Source organism: Athene cunicularia (assembly GCF_003259725.1).
Source record: "Athene cunicularia isolate RWA chromosome 15 unlocalized genomic scaffold, athCun1 chr15_part1, whole genome shotgun sequence".
Classification (NCBI taxonomy): Eukaryota; Metazoa; Chordata; class Aves; order Strigiformes; family Strigidae; genus Athene; species Athene cunicularia.
Genome location: NW_020799121.1, coordinates 8,934,670 through 8,952,389, shown reverse-complemented (window position 1 = coordinate 8,952,389; position 17,720 = coordinate 8,934,670). Strand labels below are relative to the sequence as shown.

Sequence of the window (17,720 nt, the reverse complement as noted above, 5' to 3'; positions counted from 1 at the left end):
AGGTCAGTCATAAAATGAGTAAACCACTGCCTGCCAAAGCCATAGTGAGCAGCTCTTAATTTTGCCTTGTCCCAGCAGCTGCAAGGCTGGTTGTAGCCCGGGAAGGTAACGCGTCACCGGTAATCACAGCACTTGGCGTGCTGAGGTGATGCAGAAGCTGATTTGACTAACCAGCAATGGCCTTGAAATGTTTAAACTGTAGTCACAGGGTTTTTCCTCTTGCTTTAAAATGATCAATTTCTACCAGAGTGAAAACAGACCAAGTTTATGGTACGTGAGAAGAATTATGGTTCAAATAGAGCAGCGTTCCAAGAACAAATGCATAAAGAACATTGATTTAGCACTGAAAATGGGAGTATTAAATCCATGATGTTTAGGAGCTTTATATGGGATTGAGCAGCCAGCCTGGTGGTAGTAGCAGCATGTTTATAAAAAGGCATCTCTCCAAGTCAAGCAGAGAGGACAAATGAAAGTGCATGTACCTTATGTATTTCCCTCGGTAGACAGGGGTAGGAAACTGCCTGACAAAGTCTTTTGAGCAAGAGACCATGGAGCACATCCAAAGATCTCAGTGCACTTTAGATCAGGACTCTGCAAGATAAATCACTGGGCAAAAACAGCTTGGTGAAAACCTAAGGGCGGTCAGATCCTGAAGTGCAGGTGGGACTTTACTCCTCTTTACATCTTTCCCATCGATACTTGCAGGATTGTTCTATTATGACTACTTTATGAAATGTCCTATTCAAGTAAAGGAGTTAAGCATGTCTTAACTTCACTGGGGTTACTCATACACTTAAAACTAGGAACACATTTAAGTGCTTCATTGGACTGGAGCCTAATTGCACTTTTATAGCTTTTGTTTAAATTAAAGGCTAGCTAGAGGTGAACAGCACAGTATTCAACAATTTCATGCATCTAGAAGTTAAATGTTAACAACAGTTTCTTACCTTCCAATTATTTTGGGCACTTCAGAAAACTCTTGCATTTTAATTTAATTTTTGTTACATTTAGATATAAAAACATTTTTTAAAAACCCAGCCACATTTACTGTCTAGCACAAAGCTAATAGCTAGGGCACACACTTCATAGCAGAAAAACACTTCAACGTATGGGGTTTTTTTATATTTATGAGCGCTTATCCTAATTCAGAAAAACAGGTCAGCATATGCTTACTCTTCACTCAGGTTGACAGAAATTAGGCACACATCCTAGACCAAGCAACATACTTAAGCATGATTGTGAATTCGAGTGGGCCAAAGACACATGTTAGTCTCTTCCTGACTCTTAGACAATATGGCCATTGTAGCACTTCAACATCCATGCACTGCTCCTGCCCAAACCTCCCTGCTGAGATCCGATTTCCTTTTTTCAGCCTATGTTGTCCGGTGTTTTCTCCTATTTGCCCATAGATCATAGACATTTTGAAGCCACATTCTCGGTGTTTGCAGATTGAAATTAATTTGCCATCAGAAAGAAACCTAGAAGTGAGTGCTCTGCACTGAGGGAACAGATTATTCCATTTACCGTCTGCCCAGCAGACTGAGGCTGTGTTCACAACCATGCCCTTCTTCATCCCTCATCTACAGACAGACACATTCAAGCTGTTCCATCCAGACTATTTGCTCAAACCTGCACCTGGAGAAACTTTCCCCCCGCTGCTTCCAGAGATTCCCAGATCTGTCAGGCAAAGGAGTTGAGTGCTCTGCTATGAGCAAACAGAACACAAATTCCCTGTCTCCTGGGTACACATGGGTTAATCACACCAAGGCAATAAGCCAACCAACTAGCTGTAGGTCATGCATTTGTTTTCAGGCAGTGTAGAAAATACAGGAGCAAAACTTCAATGTCATTTTTATCTTGAGCTTAATGTAAACTGCACCATGACCCTCTGGGGGAACTGTGTCCTAATGAAACATCCACAGAGAGGATGAAAGCTTACTCCACTTGCTGAATGAGACAACTGTTCACTTTGTGGATGGAAATAACTAAAATTTATGCCTCTCCTCTGGAATTTTAGGGGTATGGGCTAACTTAGCAACATCACCCAAGGGTATTTTAGTGCACCGTTTTAATTATTATTGCTGCTATTAATATTCTACCATTACTCAAGTCTGAACTACTGTCTCTGCCAGAGGGGTGTGTTTCATACTACCCTAGAGGCTAGCCCAATGCTAGGTCATTCTGAAGACAAAATACATAAATGCAGACTAATAAAAGTCTGGGAGCATAGAAGAAATAATATACTCATCCCTTGGAGCAAAGAAGAAAATAAACTAATTAAGGAACTATTTGACAACCTGAAGGCATCTCACACAGGTAAGATGCAACTCCAGAGGGCTTCGTTTCTAGAAGCTGAGAAACAGGGAGCTTTGTGCATAAACAATACAGAGGTGAAGTCTCCTGTAATTTAAAGCTGCCTAATGTCTCACTGATAAATCCTGCCACACCACCACCACCACCAATTGTAGGTACACTTTTTAGACCAAGGGGATCTGGATTTTGCTGATGTCTGCATGACAATTGACCTTGTTTTCTCTGTTCAATTCATACATATAAGGAGAGATGTTTATTTGTGCTGGGTAGCCAGCTCTGCTGTTCTCCTCCACTGAATGACTTCTTGTCATTGCTTAAGTGATCCCTACATCACAATTCTCTACAGAAAACAGAGAATAATATTGCCTCTTCTTTTGTCATGCTGTTAACCTTCTGCTGAGCAAGGGCCTTCCAGCTTACTTTCTGGGGAGGGGGCATAAGAAACACTGATTTGGAGTGTTTTCCAAGTGGTATTTTCATGTATATGCCAATCTATACACAAGAGGTGGACAATAATGTACAAAGGATTCTTAATTTAAGAAATCATAGCCCATACCAGGTTTTGTTGCAAAGAGTAACTTTACTTCAAATATTCATTAATTATAGACTTAAGCTAGTTGTCTTTCAAAGACAGAACATTTACTTCCACACTGAATGAAAAAAATACTAGAAAAACAGGGCATGCCATGCATTTCCACAGTGACCCTGCCTTTACAATACTTCAGGTAGTTAAAAGTTCCATGACAAGTTTTGTGTGAAAAGGGAAATTTCTCAGTTGAGTTTTCCCAGTGTTCACAAGACTATTCCTCTCAATGCACAGAATTGTCAAGAACCACAGTGATCAGGGTTATCTGATTTTACACCACATTTTATACCCTGATCTCCTTCTGCTATATGCAGAGAGTGTTTTTTCATCACCTTGGAGTTCTGAGGCTTAGTAATACATACTGCATGATGCCTGTTCACGGGGGTTACTCAAATGTGTCTGGATGGCCAAGAAATACACAACAGTGATCTGCCTGGTGCTGGCTTTACAAAGGAGGCAACAGGGCACAGTTGCCTCCTCAGGGTTTACACCACATTTCAAGAGAAGTCTCCAGGTGGGAACATTCAGCTGCTCCAGGATTTCTTGTGGCCAAGAGGATGCAGGCCAAAATTGCACAATAATTTCTTAAGACAGCCAGTTGGTTTGGTAAACATTTAGGGGAAAGATTGCACAGACTGCACGGAAAGCAACTGTCCCTGGACCTCCTTTGGAGTTGCAACCAGCTAGGTTTGTTTCTGAGACCACAGCAGAAGGTTTAGAAGCAATACAACAGAAGCCAAGAGTTTTTCAGGAAGCTTGAGGAAGAGCAAATAGAGCCCTCATACTTCAACATCGTAAAACTATCAAACAACCTAACTGACAGGTGCTGTTTCAGAAACAAAACCTTGGAAAGCATCTAGATCAAGCTAACCAAGACAGGGAGCTTATATTTGCTAGCCTGTAACTGCCAGGTACTTCCAGATCTGGCTAGTTTTAAGAGTCTCTCACTTTTACTAGCACTAAATTCACTCAGAACAGGAGACACGGGCAAAACAAGCAAAACCTGACACTATTAAAATGAAACACTGCATCAACTTGGAGTTCACAATTCAGTTTTATTTCAGACAGAAGAGTAAATTGTCTGACTTTTTGGCCTGTTCATGTTTTTATCACCAAGACACAAACAACAACTAAAAAAATTTAATGTTACTTGACCCGAAACCTTGAATTTCTTATAGCATGAAACTTATCCAAATAAAATAGAAACCCAAACTAGCTAATTTTTGGAGTTACACCAGGAAGATATTTGGAGATAATACACATCTCACATTGTCAGCAAAACTAAATTTGCATGGCACATTTTTAAAAAGAAAAGGGGATCATCTCAAACCATTAGAAGAATTCATTCAAAGCTGTAAGAAGGGTATCAGGTGTAGTGTAACAGAGATACGTGTAATGAAACATAAAAGCAGAATAAATACCACCCTGAATTCACAGCCTGATTCCTTCTGTTACTTCTTTTTATCTTGTAATGTGATATCATGGCGTGTAACAAAACATGATGGTTCTGAAATTTACAGGAGTACCCTTTTCTCCCTGGAACTGGTAGTGGGCAACAATAAGCCACAGGCCCAGGAAAGGGAAAATAAAGTTTTAAAATGCCAACACAGAGCTGCAGACAGATGCAAGTCATGGCTGGATCTCAGTAGTGCTTTTTCATTACAGATATATATTTACCTGTGAAAGAACAGCATACACAACTTGAAGACAGCACCCCACCACTGCTCTCCTTAAGGAGGAAATACTCCTTCTGCTATGAAAATATTGTGGCACTCTGTTTTCAAGTTCAGAAAATTACTACATTCCCTAAAGCATACTTCTTTTTTTTTTAAAAAAAAAAAAAAAAAAGCTATCATGTTTAAGGTACCTGTAAACGTGCAGGTCACACGAGACACATTTAGTCTTATGATCTGTAAGAAAAATTGAGGGATGCAAACCAGCTTTTTGATCATTTTTTCCTCCCAGCTGAAAACTGTGCTGCATCCACAGTTTAGCTTCCACAGCTGCTGGGTGGGGACATTACCCAGCCTGCCCATGCTGGAAGGTCATTCTTCAACATGTGTTGCTAATACAGAAATTCCCTCTTGTTTCTGTATGCCTTTGAGCATTTAATTTTGGATGGGATTCACCTGAAAACCTATTTAAGCTGCCTGTCTTAGGTTGCTGAAGGAGAGAGCTCCAGGGGACATTACATACTACACTTCGTAAGCAATGCTACCACGTCATCATCTTCTCCATTGACTATAAAGGCAGCTAAGCTGATCACCTTAAATTAGATGTCTAATTCTTAGTCAATATTATGCAACCCACCTTAGGTAAACTATTCATGTATTCAAGAGTACGTTCTGGTGCAGACAAATTGCAGGGAATGGCTTCCAGTCTTACTGCATTTAAACACAACGTTGCAATCAGTTATTTTTCATGCTCCCTAGTTAATCAAATTCAGTCCACTAAATCTACATTTATTAGTGCTGACAGTCATGCAGAACTTGTCTTCAACAATTAATATATGCAAAGACACTGCAAAAGTGTAACAAGAGAAAAACTGCATTTGAACGTAAGATGGTTTTTGGAAACGGTTGTTCATTTTTATGACTCTTTTTAATTCAGTCTTGCTGGTCCTCCTTTCATTATCTCATGGACCAGTGTTAATAATCAAGATCTATGTTATACACTTTGTGGTATAATTAAAGTCTCTACTTAATTGGAAAGCCCAGCACTAAACAAAAGGGAATCAATAATGTACCTAATGGGAAAAGCCAGAAAAAAATTCTATCAAAAATCAGAAATACCTGTGAGATATTGACACGTGTCTGGCACTGCTGCTATGGAGACAGCATGGAGCCTGGCTCATGGGGAGTCTCTGCTTAGGAGCCATGTCCTTCAAAAAACTTTGGTACTGTCTACCCAAACCTTTTGGTGTCACCAACCCCTATGCACAACAAAGCAGAGGCAGAGTATTGGTGTAGTGCAACCTGGGCAGTCAAGTGGTCCTACCGCAAGGTCATGACCTACTGCTGTTGATCAAGCAAAATCAGAGACCCTTCCCGATAATGGCTTCAAAAGATGATTGAAAGTTTCTCTATAATGTTTTATTGTTATTGGGAAACTCAGTCCCAGTGTAAATAAGTTCCTCGGTCCATCTCCTTATTGGAGCAATTTAGCACTGTATAACCAATTAAATATTTAAAGACCTGATGTTGTCCTGGGATTTTAGAGACAAGGGTTTAGCTCACATCCTGATTAATGTATCATTATTTATGCAGAGTGAGCAGAGCTCCAGCAGAGGTTGGGCAAAGACCTATAGCACCTTCATAAACAGGGTCAAGTCACGACTACAGGTCTCAGTGACAACTACAGACATACAGTACAAACACAGAGCACTGGGGTGTAAAGCGCAGGGGCTGGCTGGCACAGGGAGTTTCCTTTCCCAGCCAAAGGACCGGGTGATTTTTCCATCTTTTTGGGCTTTACACAGTTTCAGTCTGAGCCCTTTACAGCCAAGTAGGAAACACTTCCCAAACTGCAGTGATAAGCCTTTGGCATACACAGAGATACACAAAGAAGCACAACTGGCCCAGAGGCAGCAGTATGAGCAAATTTAGTTTGTCAACTGATATCCCAAATGAGCTGAGTCAGAATTACAACGCTAAACGCTGTGCAATAGCTGGTCAGAGTCCAGCCCTCCTCAGAGGAAGCAGGACAAGGATTTACTCAGTCCACACCAGTTCCTTCTGCTCTTGGGCAAGATGGAAAGTCAGCTCAAACTCGGGTACACCTCTGTGAAGCTGTACTGCCAGTTGTGCATACAGATAACGTGTGCGCAAAGGCGCCTGTGCTATCTGTAGGGGACTCAGAGCCCGAGGAAAATGTCCGGCCTGTGTAGCTTGGCAAAGCTGTTTGAGATCTATATAAAGTCCCAGAGCACGTGTACACACGTGCCCCCTTTACATTGTTCAAAATCCACATCTGGACATTGATTTGGGATCTAATTAAAACACTTCAGTTCGTTTAATCTCTTACTCAATTTCCCTCCAATAAACAATCTCAATCTGTTGCCCAGAGGTAATTCTGTCTGCTCCATTTTCTCTCTCTGTTTTTCCTTCTCTCTGCTTCACCATACAATCAGAGTGGCCAAAATGGGTTTTTCAGAATTTTAGCACAGTTTTTTTAATTTATTGAGAGTGGGTGCAAAAAAAAAAAAAAAAAAAAAAAAAAAACATGATTGTGAAACACTGTCAGCTGAAAATTGGAAACGTTTAATTTTAACTGTTTCACTTTACTGTGATTTGATATTAATCTGAAAGTATTGGTAGAATCCAGTGATAGAAAATTCATTATTTTAAAGCTAAATTTTTCATGGGAAACTAAATCTTTCATTGGGCTAAACATTTTGTTTAAATTATCATTTCACAGAAGATGTTCAGCCTGATACAAAATATTTTTAGGTAGGTTTTTTTCAGTTGTCATTTTCTGCTCATCAGAAATTCTGATTCCTGAAAAGCTCTGGATCTGTTCCAGTTCAAATATTCCTTGCAAAGGGGCCCATTATGTTGCACTCTGGTTAACCTGGGTAGAATCCTCAGGGTCTGTTTTAATTTAGAGATTTTTGTGTCATTTTTTTACACAGTGCATAGAATACTCAGTGTCCCTAGAGGATCTGAAAAGTGGGTCATGAGGCAGAGCAAGCTGCAGAGGTGGAGAAAATCAAATAATACCAGGTCTAGCCCTCTCCAATCCACTGATCCAAAAGCTGATGCTCTCTGAAAGCCATCTGCCTTCCTGCCCTGCTCCTGCAGGGACATCCAACACAGACGGGCAGAGGAGCTGCCCGCTCCGACAGCCTCAGGCAGGGGCTGTTGTACCAGCCCACTGATCCTCCTCTCATGACAGAGAACTTGCAAACACATATAATGATTTGGCTCGAAAGAGCTGCTGACTGATGGTTCAAATATCACAGCGAGTCCACAGAGCTCTATCGCCAAAAGAAAGGGTCAAAATTAAAGGTGAGCATCCTGCGTTCTCAAAAGGCTTGGGCTCACCAGCCACGGCAGGACGATCTCTTACAGAAAGGCTGTTTTCTAGCTACTGGCCTCATACTAGCTACTGTTATTAAACCCTTGAATGAACAAATCAGAGGTCTATTTACCATGTCTGCCCCCTTGATAGCACTATTTGATCAATTCCACAATCCTTTTTGATAGGTAATTAAAAAAGCTTTTCCTTAGGTATAGAGCAGAGTGAACCATTAATTACACTTCAGAACCCTAGAGATGCAATACCTTTGCTATTGTGAAATGTCTATAGCAAGCAACGAAAATGCTTGCCTCTATAAACGAACTGAATAAATGAAAGTAATTTCCTTGAGACCTAGATTCCTCTGCTTTTTATGGCTAAAGACTTGAGTTGCCTCAGCATTAATAAGTTTGTTCTTTAGGGCTGAATTTTCTCAATACAAACATCCATGACTGTAACACAAAGAAATACCTTCTTTGGCTGATAGAGCCAGCAGACTGAATCCATATATTAGTATTACTGTTATCACTGAACTGCCACAATGCACTCGGCATCAAGTCGCATAAAAAAGATCAGTTAAATTAAAGATCCTCACCAAGCAGCGACAATTTCTTGTAAAAGCCAATTTAGCCGTTATGGAAGCTCCGGGATGACATTAACTTTTCTCAAAAGTATGCATAATGCATCACAGCAAGTGGTTTTGACAAGTGCATGTGTGCGTATGTGTGGACATGGCCTGCATGTAAAGAAACCCCAGAAGTTATTCAAGTTGCAAAGTCGAGCGATATAAAGTTAGAAAATGCCAGATTTACAGGTGTTCAACCTGTCTAGTTCAACCTCTTGCGATCCAGCCTGTGCACCAGAAAGAACAGGGGAATTGATGTTATCCTGAGATGATGCTTATATTTGAAAGCATCTGGTTAGTTGACACTTCCCAATTTTTCCAGGATACCACACTATAAAACAGCTTTTGTAATTCTGGGGGCCTTTCCCCCCACCTTTGAATGAAATTCCCTAAGGTTTTGACTTTTTCTGCATTCTTTATCTTTGATAAAGTCAAAATCTTTTGTCATATGGGTCTGTAGTGCCTCTGTCTTCATGCATGATTGGGAAGGATTGAGTCTGATCCTTTGTTACTGGAGCAGACTTCTATTTTGTGCTACAGCTGGCAGCAGTGAAGGCTGTTATTTCCCCAAAAGGGCAGATGGATGGCTGCTGCCGTTCCTGAAGCCTATTGTAGCAATACAGCATGTCCCAGATAAACCTGTTCTCTTTCTCTGCTCCCAGTACCCCTAACAAATCAAGTCACTTGAAGACAAATGACTACATAGGGGTTTAAGGTAGCTGACTCTGAGCACTTCTGTTCGGAAGTGTGGATCTCCATCAAAATCTCAGATGTGTTGCTCCAGATCTATTCAGTCAAACATTGGCCCTTTGATGTTATGATAAGAAAGGCATGCACACAGCCCAGAAGTTTTCATAGTATTCCCATGTGTAGGATTCAAGACTATTCTACATCTCTATGGATTAGTAGAGAAAACTGATACAAATACATGTGCTTATGCTTTCCCACATATATACATAAGGATCACTGGTCAACACTGGATTTATCTCCACTAAGTACTCAGCTTTACATGATCACAACACTCCTTTTGAATATGGAAGAACATAAGTGGAAATTAATCCAGTAATATTTCAACATTAAATAACACTTTTCCCTGAGAACCACAGAGCAAGCTCTAGCTTAGCTGTGTGCTTCCAAGGGAAAAATAACCTGTTCCTTACAACAGAAGCGTCCCTTTCTTCCATTGCACTGAGGAAATAGGGTATGTTAGTGAGAGATAGAAAGTCCTGCTAATACTTTACTGCTGGAAGGAGAGATCAGGACATTAAACACCCTGAGCTCTCTGCAACATGTTTTCCACAGTGGTACAGCCCTTGAAAAACTCCAGCACACTGGGAAGCAAAGATGGGGCTGCAGCAGGGACATGCAGAGACCTGTGCTACTTTCCTCGCCCCCCTCTTCTTGTGGCTTGCACTTAAGAAATGCTTTTCAAGCTTTATATGTGCCTGAATGACAGGGGATGAAAATAATTCCATAACAAGCATTATGAATTCCCTTGTAACAAAAATAATCCTGCAAAATTCTTACGGCATTAACATAGATTTTGCATGTACTAAAAAATTTACTGTGGAATTTAGATAGTTAATAACAGTCAGCACTAACCAGACCTCCACATTAGAGTTATTTTATATATTTTAACAGACAACAAGATATCGACCACTTTCAGCTGAGTACATGAAGCAACATCTCAGGTCAGTCCAATACTAGGATGATTAGCTGAACATTGCTAAATACTCATCAATCAACCATAATAAATACTGAATATTCTGCTTGACCTTAAACACATTTTTTTTCCCACTACTTGCACCTTGCATCTTCTCAGAGCACTCAGCTGCACTATGCTCAGCTGCTTTCAAGGCAAAAGACACCATTAAGACATATCACATATTATGGAAAGATCATCAGCACAACTTTAAAATCAGCCCATTTGATTTAGAAGAAATCCAACAAGAAATTAAAATAGTGTTCAAGGTCACACTGAATAAACTTACAAACTATTGGGGAGGCTTTGCATTGTTTTATAAAACAAAATTGTAATTTCTCTGTATTATATGTCTCTTGAAACCACACATAGCTTGAAATATCAATTCACAGTATGCTTTTGGATTGTTTCCCCAGGGTTGTCTGCTTTCTACACAGAGACAGGGCAAGTATTCAAGCTGTGGGAGATGCAATATCAGAGAAGAAAAAGCTGAGACGTATTTATTATACCACGTTAGGATCAAACTATAATTTTGTAATTATTGTGTGAATTATAATCACAAGCAAGCTATTTACTGTCATTGCTTCCATTTGGCACACAAACACAACATGCACAAAATCTGCTGTTGTCTCCTGCACTGACTTAGCAATTCCTATCTCAAAGAAAAGGCTTCCAAGTATAAAAGAAATATCTGCACTAGCAGTGGCAGGTAGGAAAGCAGAACACAATGCAAGTGTACAGGAAAAGCATCTCGAGAGCAGGACTAACCACCCAGGCTTGTAGACTACTGCAGGTGAAGGACATGGAGGTGACTCCAGTGGAGGAGCCTTCATGGTCACGCTGGCTGACTGTACACCTCTTTAGTGTAACATTTTTTTAATTTGCTGTGTGGGGATAAAAACACGTCCTGAAAAGGAGTTAAACTCTGAATGTTTAGTGAAGCTATGCTAGCAGATGAAACAAAAGACTTATTCTACCAGAATAACATACTGGAGAACCATAAGGGGGGGAAATCAAAGATAAAATGAGCTAAAAGACAGTATTTCTGATCAAATTCCTTTTAAAAGAAAACTAAGCCTAGCCTATATCAAGTCCCGCATTTGCATAGCAAAATCATGTTTATTTTCATAAATTATGTCTATGCAATGCAGACTTGAGTAAAATTCTCCTTACTAGTGTGTGCAAATATGTAGCTCTGAACATTTTAAATGGAAGCCAGAATGGGGAGAAAACATGGTTTAATACTTTGGCAATCTGAACCCAGATAACTGTTTTTATTCATAGACTGGCCATGGACTTTGTGCATGGCCATGGACATTAATTCTACCTTGCTTCTCAATTTAAAAATGAAAAGCCCTCCCTTTTTAAAAATAAAATGTTATAGGAATGACATGAATATAAATCACAAGCAGACTGAGAAGGTTCAGCAATGAGAGCTATTATCTAGATATAGAGAGATAGACCATTGGACAAGCCGGCATACAAAGATGGACAAAACAAGAGTGATATTCCCCAAGCCTGTCTCAAAGATCCGGAGATTTAGTTCTCTCTATTCTATAATTAGAGTGTCTAAACCAAACAGAAAATCAAGCTCAGTTTTGCCTTATGGCTATGATGCCCAACCATCACCTATCGGGTAAGCAGATGTGGTACTACGTGGCAGATAAGAAGAGGCTGACAGGATACAGAGTGAAAACTGCCTCTCAGCATTACAGTGGGAGACTGTACATGAGTAGCTGTGCATTTGAAGGGGTCAGAGATAATTGCTGCTTATGAGGACAGCAGAAATTTCTAATAGAAAATGGCAATCAAATGTCAGCCAAGGCTCCTTTGATAGAAGTGGATAAAACTCTTCATATAATAAAAGCTTCTACCTTCTCCAAACTTTCACCCATTTTTTCATAGCAAATTCAATCTGAAGGGTTTTCCTGTGACTCGTATCTGGAGACAAGCATTTCAATTCCAGCATCTAGACCTAACTAGAACCACCTCAAAAGTGTCAAAACACCACAAGGAAGGCAATTCTCCCAGTAGCTCAGGCAGTTAATCATGCAGCATGGCCTTATGAGATTCCCAAAATGAGCACGTCAAACGGCTTATCTGAATGACTCATCAAAGCTTCCAAGTAAAACTGTGGAAGAGTATAATCTGAAGTGAAACATCACTGCATTGCAAATGCTCTCATGCTTCTGACAGCTGCTGAGCTAGACTCAAGCTCTGCAACCTTTGCTTTTGTATTTCCTATCAGAGCATTCTCATTTATTATCTACCTGATTGCAGCAGCTAATAACAGGCCAGGTCAAACCTCACTGACTTTCATTTGAAAAACTTCACACTGATTTTAAGGGTCTTTGGACCAGATCTGATGCACAACTCAAATATTGGCATAACTACAGACTACTTTTTCCCCAGAATAATTCCATGATGGATTTTTATGATACATCAAGTGATGGAGAGATGAGAGCATTGGACAAGTCAGTATAATTGCATCAAAAGTGATATCAAAGCAGTAGATTTTTTTTCCTCTTTGCCACTTCTTTTATCTAGGTTTTCTTCTGTACAGCAAGTGCCTGAGAACACAAATGCTGAGTCAATACTTCTGAGATTAGATTAATATGTAACATAGCTAATGAAATTTCTAGTTAAACTGAAGTTTTGTTGTGCTGGATTTTGTTTTTGGCAGCCTGAACTGCCTAAAATCCTAACTCAATTGCAATCTACTCACAGAGCACAGCTGTTTTGCTTGGCTAAACTTTTCTCGCCACTTAATAAGATACTTTTTTATTTAACTTTCAGTTCTGCCTAGGAGCCCCAGTGGATCTTCTAAAACAGAAGATTATTATTAGAAATTAATTAAGTATTCTTTTCAATTCTGTCTCCTGAGAGTAACTAGGCATTGCTGCTGATCTCCTCTGCATTAAGACATTACTGATTGTCATTCGTAGGATGACAGTGCGGATGTCTCATCTGGAAGATACATAACTCCATAAATATGAAAGATTTGAAAGGCATTTAATGCAAAATATAATAAATCAGTACAAATATTAAAAATATAATTGCAATGTCAAACAGTCTTCACATGACTGTGTTATAACACTAGAATAAAAATAAAAATAAACATACATTCCAAAGACCAAAAAAAAAAAAATCTTACTGGAATTATAGGACCCCAATGGATTACAGTTAGTCCACGTTTGAGTACACTGTAAACCCCAACTAAACAATTCCAGTTGAAGTAAAGGCAGTTGATAGGAAGTGGTGCTTTTTTTCTAAAGTGACCAGTGTCTGCAAAGAGTTTGTTGTCACTGCCCCACCTTCCATTTCACATGACTACAAGAAGTACAGACTAAGGCTCCCACCTCTGATGGTGGGCTCAGCCGGCACTACCTGGCTTTTTTTAAGTGAACCAAACCCAATAAGCACCAATATCCTGATGTAGTTTTTGATCTGAGGCCTTGAATGTGCATATTAATATATTACTCACAGAATTAGCTATGCATTTAGCATGGTACTTCATCCTTGAGATGGTCGTTGTTCTTTTCAATCTACAATAAACTCAGGGCTGTATGTATGACTAACTGCTGTCAGACTAACCAGGAGGGGATGTGAAGAGAAGAATGCCACCATGGGTCAACAGAACAACAATCACTTACTCTTAATAATAATAATATGGAATTCAACTTACTTTTTTGGTCTGTAGTCAGGGATGGACCTGTCCAGTGATATCCTGTCACTCAGTTGGGCATTGTAACCATATTCTTCATACTTAGTCTCTGATTCATGACTATCATCTCTCAGGGTAGCAGCCATTCCCCCCTGGCCCAAGCCTCCTGGACCTTCAACTAATCCCATGGGTTTTGCCAGACCTAAATGAAAAAGAAAAAAACAAAAAAAATATTAATATAAAATAAATGAGTCTAGCCTTTTCTGTGACCACAGAATATTTTTAGATAAACAAGATCTGAAGTCCCATGAAACTCAGCTCTGAAACCCTCATGACTCTGTGGAGATTATCCTCATCTTCTCAAATCAGAGTCCATATCAACACATCTTGTAGTATCTGCGAATAATTATTAATGAGCAAGCTGTAAAGAACCAACTAGCAGCTTTCACCATTTCTCCTTTTCCCTGTATAAATTCCTGGAAACAGGAATCTTGTTTCCAAACATTCCAAAATGCCTAATTATCCTTAAGATATATTCCTTATCATTTCCTCATAAGAACTGGAGACTAGGCCCTTTCCCAGTAGAGCCCAGTATAGCTCCATTCATTTTAAGGGAGATAGGTTGAATTTCTACCATGTGTAGATCTGCCAGTTTTAAATCCATATTAGTGTCAGTTCTGGAATAAGTTTTGGAGCTGAGGCATCTGCTCTGTGGCTCTAAGACCACCTGCAGCTCTTGAATGGTTCAGGTTTGTTTCCCATGTTGGGAATACAGCTGTGCTGGTCACCAGCTGCTGCTGGGTAGGAAATACACAGTAAATCTCATTTCACCCTGTGAGTCAGTAGATGGATCATTTGGACTCAGCTGCACACCTTGCCCAGCCTGTTCCCACAAAGATGTGCTAAAACTATCAGGGAGCTGACACCATCTCTCACCTGGGAATTACTCCAGATTTCCTCTGTCCTTCAGACATCTGACGAATTAAGTATGTATATTATGTAAGACACTTGGCTCTGTACAGCTTATAGGATCAGAAAGTTTGGACACTTGAGGTAAAAAAATTAGCCCCACTTGATTAGTACTGAGATATTAGCCAGTCAACAATGCGTTTATAAGTTTCATTCATTGGTATATTACTGGTCAACTCAGATATACATGTAGAGCAAAACTAAACCAACTTTAAAAATGTCCATATGACGACATCTCCAAGAACCTCTTCTGTGGCCACAGACATTTAACTTGGTGCTGAATTCTCATAAATAAGCTCCTCAAACATCCTGTGTTTGATGTGAAAGCTTTCCTTTCCAAAAGGCTCACTATCATCAAGTCATTGTAAGTGAAAAAGTTATTTATAATAGTCTTGGGGATACCATACAGAAATGTGTAAATATCCTCCAAACCACTTACAGCGCAGTGCAAAACAATTAGAGCTCGACCTGCTCAACATTTTTTGAATTAATAATTTTTCAAGAGGAAAATGTCATTATTTCAACTAAACAATTACAGAGAAAGGCAGAAAGAAACTGTCAACATTTGCTATTAACAGACACGCAAATCATTACAAATCTGGGACTGGCTTCCCCAAGCCACAATAAGGTCTGGGACAGTTTAGTCCCTCATGAAGGAATGTCTCTTGCACCTCATTGCTAACACTGTCCTCACTACATCTCCATCCTCATCTCTGCTTAATTACAGCCCAGAACAGAAAGACAGTACTCTGTTAGTGATCTGAAAGAGTAATTTCTTCTGTAGAAAGAGCATTTTCTTCTGTAGTGCTTATGAGAAAATCCAATGCTAAGGTTAAGTGCCAAGAGGAGCTAGTTCATGAGTCAAAATTTCCTGCTGACTTACACTGGTAGCAATTCACTCAGAGACAAATCCAAATCATAGCACTGTGCTGAACTGCTGTTCACTAAGAGACACACCTGTGCGTGCGGAGTCTGGATGGGACCTATGACACTGGCTGCATTCTCTAATGCAGGCCTGACTGGTTCTATCTTAATTATTACAAATATTATGACACCTACAGTTTGCTATTAATGTACAAACACACCAAGAGTTCCTACTCTGAATGACTAACATTAACCCAACATGATCTCTTGAAAAACTGATTTTACCCCTGAAAACTGAACAGACTTACTTCATACATCACAAACCACTCTTCTTTACTGCTCACATTTCTTTGTAGAAATGTACCTTATGCACCTTTCTTCCGCTAAAACTGGTTCAAAAATGTCAGAGAACCTTCCTTCCATTCTTGCTTGCAGCAATCATCATAAAGCAACTGGGTTAGCATCAAGTGATCAACCTGCAGCTGGTACTAAACTTCTGCATTCTGCAGGGACAGGGAGACACTAGCACGGGGGAGGTTCACAATTAGAAACTGATATAACCACGTCTCCAACTGGGTCATGCAAAGGAGGAAGCTGTGAGCAAAAAATGTGATATCATGATATTTGGGGTATTTAAGAAGGATTATTTGAATTTTTTAATGAAAACATTTTCTGTCAGAAAGGTGAAGAACGAGACAGTCATAGTTTCTGTTGAAACATGACTAAAACTCTTGAAGAGTTGTGTTGCAGTTAGTGATTTCCAACAACAGAGATTCTTTTACCTTACCAAGTGAAGCACTTCAATACACATTAAATATTTCTGAAAATATTTTAGGGAGCTTCATATTTAAGCAAATTGTAACATTTGTCCCTTTTGTTCCAATTTATGATGAGAGGCTATTTGGCACTTTGACTAGCTTTAGTATTTAATATTACTTCCTTTGGAAAAATTGGAACAGAAGGGCCTAATTCCTAGCCTGACAACTAGTCCTTGCTCAAGTAATTACAGAAATTACATGTCTGAGACTCTAAATCTCTCCCCACCCAAAAGGAAAAACACAGCACCCTAATCTTCATGCATGATACAGTCTTAGACTTAAAGACACTAATAGCAAGCAGTGATGCTTCATGCCCCTGCTTTACTTGCCTGATATAAGGCATCTTTAAGGGGGGCTCAGTTTCAGAGAAAAGTCAGCAGTTGCCCCCCCCCCAAAAAAAAGCATAAGCAGGCCTTATTAAAAAGGGAGTCAAATTAGACACTTTAGAAGTTAAAGAACCCAGAAAACTAGACACTTAATAAAGCCTGTGTCCTTGAAAGACTGCTATGTGGAAATTCATTTGCTGATCATTTGGAATCATCTAGGCTGGGTGCTGATGTTACATCAAAGGAAACTGAAGATGACTTCATTAACATTAACTGACCTGCTTTGATGAAAGGGTCTCCAAGATGTGGCATGTTCATTTGACTTTAAGCAACAGTTTAATTCCAGTAGTTGAAACTTTATTCTTTATACTGTATGCTCTTGCAGTTTACAGAACAAAACACTTGCATCTTTATGGCACAAGTATCAGCGAAATGAAACTTCCAACCCACAGGAAGCATCAAGCACTTGCCTGTTTTTCTTACGAGAGAATTAGGTAGGTAGCCTTCCAAACCACACATAATGACAAATTATTTCATATACCTTTTTTCTAAATCTGATATTCTACCTCTTCATAATCTAATCTTGTTCTAAGAAAGAATCATCGTTTGTCTGACTTACTCTCAGAACATACTGTTGTGAGGCTTTTTCCCCATTCATTACCCAGATTGTAGCCTAGTCTGAGTTATTATAGCAATGCAGTAACATTGACCAATATATAGCAGCAATTAAATAAATGATATCACACTGCTTCATTCTTTAAGAAAAGCACTAAAGTGTCTCCAGAAGTTCTTAGGAACAATGAATATAATAATATATTTTATATAAGTGTGTGTGTG

At 39.5% G+C, this 17,720-nt stretch overlaps 1 protein-coding gene across 3 annotated transcripts in view; it reads right to left on the bottom strand.

Moving 5' to 3' along the window:
* Positions 1-17,720, bottom strand: part of GALNT9 (polypeptide N-acetylgalactosaminyltransferase 9) — a 155,646-nt gene that overhangs the window by 112,353 nt on the left and 25,573 nt on the right. The window contains exon 2 of one of the 3 annotated variants that reach the window (XM_026859670.1): positions 13,928-14,108. In XM_026859670.1, coding sequence (XP_026715471.1) covers positions 13,928-14,108 — 181 coding nt within the window. Of the gene's footprint in view, positions 1-3,985; positions 3,992-13,923; positions 14,109-17,720 lie in introns of those variants that run through there. The other 2 variants (XM_026859671.1, XM_026859672.1) reach the window with 2 other exon arrangements.